Source organism: Nanorana parkeri, unplaced genomic scaffold, assembly GCF_000935625.1.
Source record: "Nanorana parkeri isolate BGI_ZX_2015 unplaced genomic scaffold, ASM93562v1 scaffold1992, whole genome shotgun sequence".
NCBI classification, from domain to species: domain Eukaryota; kingdom Metazoa; phylum Chordata; class Amphibia; order Anura; family Dicroglossidae; genus Nanorana; species Nanorana parkeri.
In genome coordinates, this window is record NW_017308260.1 from 107,653 (window position 1) to 115,624 (window position 7,972).

General features: G+C 42.1%; 1 protein-coding gene across 2 annotated transcripts in view; it reads right to left on the reverse strand.

Moving 5' to 3' along the window:
* NPTN (neuroplastin) overlaps positions 1-7,972 on the reverse strand; it is a 75,112-nt gene that overhangs the window by 39,987 nt on the left and 27,153 nt on the right. For both annotated transcript variants that reach the window (XM_018572301.1, XM_018572300.1), the window contains exon 2: positions 1,385-1,732. In XM_018572301.1, coding sequence (XP_018427803.1) covers positions 1,385-1,732 — 348 coding nt within the window. The remainder of the gene's footprint in view (positions 1-1,384; positions 1,733-7,972) is intronic.

Genomic DNA, 7,972 nt, shown 5'->3' on the forward strand with positions numbered 1-7,972 from the left:
ATATATATATATATTTTAAAACTGTAAACCAACAAACATATTTGTTCATATTAAGAAATAAATGCCATGGAAAACCGCAGATCCAAAATAATCATTGCGTTGGCTTTACTACGTGTAAATTGGTAGTGTTCCAGAATGTAGAGAGATGACAGCATACAGAATAAATCAGCCTTACAAGGGAATACTTAAGATCCTGGTATGTGTACACAAAGCTTGTAGCCAGGAGGCTGTACTTCGCTGATCAGCTTCGGCCACAAGCCTGAGTCTCCGCTATAACCACGTAGTGCTGGTGGTTGTCTGGCATACAGTGCTGCAGGATATAAACACAGAACAAGCTGCCAAATCACAGTACAAGCTGCTTAATATTCTGGCCACTTGTTCCTGCAGCGTACTCTATTCAGAGTTCAGCATTCACCTTTCTGCAGAGCGTGAGATGAGAAGGGAATACAATCTGTCGCATTATAGCGGAGGGGGGTGAGGAGGACCTTCAAATCAATATACACACACTAGAAGATTTGCCCTGCAAAAAACAAGAGTCAAAGACACAACTGTATTTCTTCATTTGCGTCTCAAAACCAATTCCAGCCGATGCAGATTTCACACGAAAAAGGACAATTAGCTTAGAATCCCACAACCCAAAATGACAATGAAAGAATGTCAAGAACAGGTTTTTAATGAAATGTTGAGAAACGGGTACTGTACCAAAATGCAGACTAATCATGAATCAAATGATATGAGTTACATTACTAGAACTAGAATAGACAAAAAAAAAAAGGTAAAACAGACCCCCAAGTACTGTTATTACTTACAGACCTCCTTGCAAAAATCACTAGACTGCAGATACACAGAACCACAGCTGACATAATATGAAATTATAATAGCCAAGAAAGAGTACGTTAAATCGACGACAGAACAAGGCGGGTTTTAAGCTAGAAATATTCCCATTTCACAAAAACACAAGACACAGAAAACAGATGTACTGCTACTGGAACGTGGAGTGTCTGAAGAGCTGTACCGCAAGCTAAAAGAAAGGTGAGTTATATCTAGAATGTAAAGACAATACACAAAAAAATATCTACAAAAAAGGCATACTAAAAGAAGAATGGAACCTACAAGACAGATATACACAGAAATTAGAGAATGTTTGCCATGGCATCAAGATTCGACTTCTTCTTCGATCCCTAAAACAAGAAAGTAGTGGTTGAAGGAAGCTTCTAGGGCTACGTATGGTGGAAGAACCGAAGGGTCAAAAAAGACGAGACAACAAGATGGTTTATCAAGGATCTCAGGTGGTGGGTTTGTGAGGAAAACGGGGCACACAGATTTTAACTAGCTCATCTAGCTACTAAAAATCCACTATGATACGGGAGAAGGGTGGACTCACTCTGCAAGACGCTTACGGTGGCCTGGGCTCGGATCCAAGTTATGGATGGGTTTTGTCTCAGGTCATTCCGTCGGGCGTCGTTGCTTGCCCGGCACTCATATGTGCCAGAATCTTCCAGTGTCAGACGTGTTATTCTCAGCACACTCACCCCATTTGTGCCATAGGCTGTATTTATGGTGACCCGGCGCTTCCTTGCACCGTCCCACAGCTGTTTGAAAGACTCAACCCGGTTGACTTCAGCATACCACCATTGGATCTCCGGTGTGGGGATCCCGGCCACATCACAGTAAAGTTCAAAGGCATCCCCTGTAAGTTTAGTTTCTGACATAGGCGACTTGACAAACCCAGCTATGGTTAGAGGGGTTTGCGGAGAGGCAGTGAAAGACCAGTGGGAAGAAAAGGACAAGGTGTAGAAAGAAAAAAAAAAAAACAAATAAGAATGCAGATAGCAGAAAATTAAAGAAGAAGAAATACAATTTTGCCCAAGCTATATACCATTTTTTAGCATGGATGGTATTAAAGTGTATCTGAACCCAAAATCAAATATATTGCAGATTAGCAGTCCTTAAATGTGGTGACTGCATTAGTTTTTGCTTTTCCCCCCTGTTATTTTCAGCTGGTGATCTAGTTCGTAACACACTTACTGTCTTAGGGTGGCTCCACTCCATGGAGAAGCAACGGAGCCACCCTTGGACATCAGCATTATCACCCTGTGGAGAGAGAGTGTTCGATGGACTAGGAGATTTATATGGACTTGACAAACAATTAAATCCAAACTCCAACTAATCATTTTTAAGCAGTTATATCCAGTTTTTATTTCATTCTTTTGGGATAAAGGTTTTTTATAAATGAATAAAAGTTGACCATTGTAAGCACCTCTGTCAGTGTTAAATGGTTTGTGTCAACTTTCTATCTGGAGAACTTGCTTTGTTAAAGGAAGGTGGAATTAAAAAGACTTACTGGCCAGATTACCAGGTGCAAATAAAAGAAAAAGGCCTAAAAAATTAAACTAAGGCAGCCACCACATCTAAGGACTGGTAAGGTGCAATATATTACATATTTTGCTTTTGGGTTCTTTAAATAAAAAATAAATAAAAAAAGACCTCAAACAATTCCATTAAATTATCTTCTGACACCCATCATATCCTTTTTATACTCGACCAAAACCCTGATCTCAAAGACTATCTGGATTTTTTTTTTTACCATTAAAGAGATTAGGCAAAGTCTTGCACTGGTTGTCCATTAAAAAAAAAGATGCTTGATTATAAATTCATGACCTATAAAACCAAGACATACTTCACCCAATCCAATGATTATTTCACACACTTTTTGAAAAGGTGAGCAAGCAGCGTGTGAGGCAATCACTGACTTGGAGAGAGAACCTGTCTTGTGTTTTTATGAATCATGGATTGAAGTACTATTTTAATGGACAACCAGTACAAGACTTTGCCCATTTATCAAATGGTAAGATAAGGTGAACAGTGCGCACTGAGCACAATGGACGGACCAGCAAATCAGACTTGTAACGCACGTGATTTGTCTTACAGTTAAGTTCCGAAAACCACCTCCATGAATGCGGATTAGATTTTGTGCATGGCTTGTGTTTTCTACTGTGTTATGACTAGATCTTGATTTTTCATTCCACAGGAGGCATTTTGCTTCCTGAAATAATCATTTTAACATGTGCATATAATGAGTTTCCTTTAAGAATATACAACAAACTTCACAAAATGTGCACACGTTAAACCGGAATGTAACTTGCATAGGCAATAAACATGCCACACAAATTGCGGCATGTCAACTACGATTAAAGTATCTATGGCAACTGTCAAGTCCACTGCAGTCAAGAGTATGATCTTTACAGATCCTGTTTCTCTTAACCGATTGGATAAATTACTAGGTCTAGCATGCAGGAAGAATTATGATGAAAGGAGATTTTACTGCGGTAGAACACTTAGAAAGAATGTACTACCCAACTGTTGGCCATGACACTTGAGAAAATCTGACAGTATATGGTCATATAAAAAAAAAAAAAAAAAAAAAAGCCATTGTCTACTGGTTCAGGACCCACCTTTGCAGTAATATGCTCTCTCTCTGCTGCCAAATTACAGAAATTCCTTTTCGGCATACGGTGGATTTATTAGTAATAAATACTATTAGTAATAAGTGTGGTGTCTTTGTTTGGTGTCTGTCATAAGTGACCTTCAAATGTATTTGTAATGCAATAGAGAATGTAGTTTATTTAAACATGGCAACTTAATTAAAAAATATCAAAACAAAAATATACCTTGGATTTTGGATATTTTTCTTAAAACTTATACTGCAATATATACACCGATAAGCCATAACATTATGACCGCTGAGAGGTGAAGTGAATATCATTGATTATCTTGTTACAATGGCACCTAGAAGTGGGTGGGATATACTAGGCGTAAGGATTTGAGACTTTGGCAAGGGTGAAAATTGTGATGGCTGGACAAATGGGTCAGAGGAGCTCCAAACCTGCAGCTCTTGTGGGATGTTTCCCATCTGCAGTGGCCGAAACCTACCAAAAGCGGTCCAAAGAATGAAAAACAGGTGAACCGGCATCAGAGTCATGGGCAGCCAAGGTATATTAATGCACGTGGGAAGCAAAGGCTTGCCAGTGTAGTACAATCCAATAGATGAGCTACTAAAGCTCAATTTGCTGTTAAAAAGGAGAACTATGGGGTTAAAGGAGAACTATGGGGTCGGTGTTTTTCCCCATAGTTCTCTTTAGGGTAACGGGAGGACACAAACTAGCGTCCTCCCGTTACCCTAAGCTCAGTATACCGCGAGCTACAGCTCGCGGTATACTGAGGCGCTGCAGCCGGGGCGGATCCCGACGTAGATGACGGGATCCGCCCAGCTGCGTGAGTGACTATCTAGAGGCAGAGCCAGCTGTACCCGCCCCCTCCCCCGTCCGTTCCGCCAGTCAGCGCTGGCAGATCGGAGCGGGGAGAGGGGAATCCAGCCCCTCCCCCTGTCACGGCAGAGAACCGTGACATGATCGAGAGGTGAGCGAACCTGGTATGTGTTCGCTCACCTCCCGATCTACTGAGTCGACCTGCGACAGTCTCATTGTCACAGGTCGGCTAGAACTATGAGGTGAGTGGAAATCACTCATCTCATAGTTCTCCTTTAATGCAGTTTTTGATAGAAAGGTGTCTGAACACACAGTGCAACGTAGTTTGTTTGCTTATGGGGCTGTGTGGCCGCAGACCGGTCAGTGTGCCCATGCTGACATGTATCCACTACCAAAACCACCTTACAATGGGCACATGAGCAATCAGAAGTGGACCTCACCATGGAGCAGTGAAAGAAGAAGCAATGATGAAGCACGTTTTCTTTTACATCATGAGGATGGCCAGGTGCATGTGTGTCGCTTACCTGGGGAAGAGATGGCACCAGGATGCATTAAGGTAGGAAGGCAAGCCGGCGGGGGCGCTGTGATGCTTTGGGCAATGTTCTCCTGGAAAAGTTTGGGTCCTGCCATTCATGTGGATGTTACTTTGACACCTACTTAAAAAAATTGTTGTCGACAAGTACACCCCTTAATAGAAAAAGCATTCCCTGATGGCAGTGGCCCCTAAGCAGGATAATACGCCCTGCTGCAAAAAAGGCTCAAGAATGGAGGAACACAAGAACGAGTTTGAGGTGTTGACTTGGCCTGCAAATTTTCCAGATCTCAAGCGAATCGAGCATCTGTGGGATGTACTGGAAAAACAAGTCCGATCCATGCAGGCCCCACCTCGCAACTTACAGGACTTAAAATAATCTGCTACTCACAGCTTGGTGCCAAATACCACAACATATCTTCAGGGGGTCTAGAGGAAACAATGCCTCAAGGGGCAGCAAAAGGGGGACCTATGCGATACTAAGTGGGTGGTCAAAATGTTATGGCTGATTGGTGTATATGGACAGAGCTTAAAAAGCTGAGAATAGTTATTTTAGAAAAAGACAAAAAAAAAAACTTATTTCACCATTAACAAATGCAGACCATCAGGAAAAAAAAAAAATGTTTATATGCCATAAGCACGAACATTCAAATATGTATAAAGTTTAAAAGGTACATTGTCAGAGATTATAATCCCGATACATTTTTTAACAGGGAAAGCATCTTATCTATACACTATAATAAAATGATCATAGGATGCCGAAATCTAACATACAGTTATATGTTCACAAAATGAATGCATCCTTTTCCTGTACTGCTTTTACAGAACTGAATAGCAAGTAGTTGGCTACAGCAGCCTGTGCTATGTCTCTCCCTAGCACTGATACCTGGACTAAAAGCCCTTCCCCCACAAGACTTCCCATTCCTTATCCTTCACCCTGCATTGCAGCATCCTCTGCAGCTGCCGGCTACCACCTTCTGTAGATTAGTTGCGCATGCAGGCACAACCCCACTGATGCCTTGATTGCTGAGCTGTAATCTGCTAATGAAGGGCTGGCATAGAAAGAGTGATCATGCACAACACTTATTTAGCAAAGAACAACCCTGACATACACACAAACAACAATTATGTTAAAACTGCACAACACTGAGACACATAAGCAAACATTTTACAAAGAGTGCCAAGTGCAATTTTTCAAATATAAACTGAAAATTAGGTGTGCCACCTCTAATGCTGCCAATAGCAACCAGATACGTTTAACTATGGAAATACCAGCTAAGCCCTGCTGGCTCCGTAAACTTCTTCCCAGGCTGAAGCGCGTAAAAAGCTTGCAGAACAAAGATAGTTAATAGCCAGTGTTCCGACACACACTACCTGTATACTTCATGTTGCTATGATATTTTTAGAACGTATCTGTGGGCTGCTTAAAAGATTATTAGCTTGTCAAAACCCAATGTTACCATAGCAACCATCTTTAGTATTACTCAAGGTGTCCTATTTTCTATAAAAAAAATCTTATATGTGCACCAAGTAATGTTATACTTGTGTGTATGGCCTGGTCTTACAATATTTACACAGTTGTTTGTACACAAAGACACTACCTTCCCACATTCTGCCTAATCGAGGCGAAGATGCAGGATTTCTCTTTGTGACACTGCACTGCAGCTCTTCTATTCAGGCCAGCGATTTCCCTTAAGACCAGCTATATATACGTGCAGCTTGGGGGTCCAACTTAAAAAAAAATTCAATGACTGAGGGTGGATTGATGAGGCACCTCTCACAAACTGATGACAGATCTGCAGTATACCAGAGCTCTCTGTTAACATGCAGTCTAGCTCCAGCTTCATCATATTACTAGGTGTTCTTTGTCATCCAGGAAAGATAACACATTTCATGTACAGCCCTAATGGTGTTTTACATTCCTTAAAAGGTCCATTTACTCCCAATTGCAATAAAATGTAAATAACCACTGTAAATTACGTTTTTAGAACCATAAATGTTGACGTTCACCTCAGTTTGCGGACATCAAAGCTATTTTACATTGGGGGAGGCTGACTGTAGTATCTTTAACCCCCATTTCTTGGATACCGAGATAAGGCATATGGCGGACAAAACCGTTTCCAGCTGGCCAACTCAGAATGCCTTACGTTGGCTGCATTCAGTCTTCTGCTATAAGCTCATGGTTGCGTCAGTGACCATGAACGTATGACAGAAGGGTTCCCCTTACACGTCTATGAAAAGGAATGCCTGTTACCAGTGGCTGACAAGTCACTGATGACAGCTATTCATTCAAAATCAGCTTACCCTCCCCACCGTTCTGCACTACCTTACTTACCCATTACTGTCAAAAGCTAAAAAAGTTTTGACAGGAGTTGGCCTTTATAAAAAGCCTGTTGTCTTGCAGCTGTCCATGGATACACTGCTACACAAATAAGGGGAAAAACTGGGATAGATGTTTCCTATGTTGCCTTTGGAGCCAGCTTAAGTGTGCAGAAACATGTCAGCCATGAGGCTCTCTACTACAAGATTCCCGTTACACATCTGTCTGCATCTTCCTCAGCAATTATTTGGCCTGTGGCTACTCGAAGTCAAAAGTTTTATTAGATATGCAAGGTGTAATATAATGCATTAGGGATGCACCGATGCCGGTTTTACGGTATCGAGTACCGATATTTTTTTTCTGGTACTCGCAGATACAAAATACCGATACCGGAATTCCCATGAAGAAAGCCAGGCGGCGTGTAATGACTCGCCTCCTGGCTTCCAGATTAGCCGGGAGGCGTGTAAAGAGTCGCCACCTGGCTTCCCAATTAGCAGGGAAGCCATCCTCCATGCTACCTCATCACCAGGTGACGAGGAAGCATGGAGTCTGCTTTCTGGCCAATCAGGAAGTCAGGCGGCGAGTCATTACACGGCACCCGGCTTACTGATTGGCTGCAAAGTCGGCTCCATGCTCCTTCGTCACCAAGTGACAAGGTAGCATAGAGCCGGCTTCCTGGCTAATCAGGAAGCCAGGCAGCGTGCAATGTTTCGACGTCTAGCTTCCTGATATCGGAAGTTCGGGTATCGGGCTAGGCATCAGAGCATTTGGGCGAGTACTCGTCCAAATACTCGGTATCGGCACCGATATGAGTATCCGTATATCCCTAATTATCTATATTACATATACACA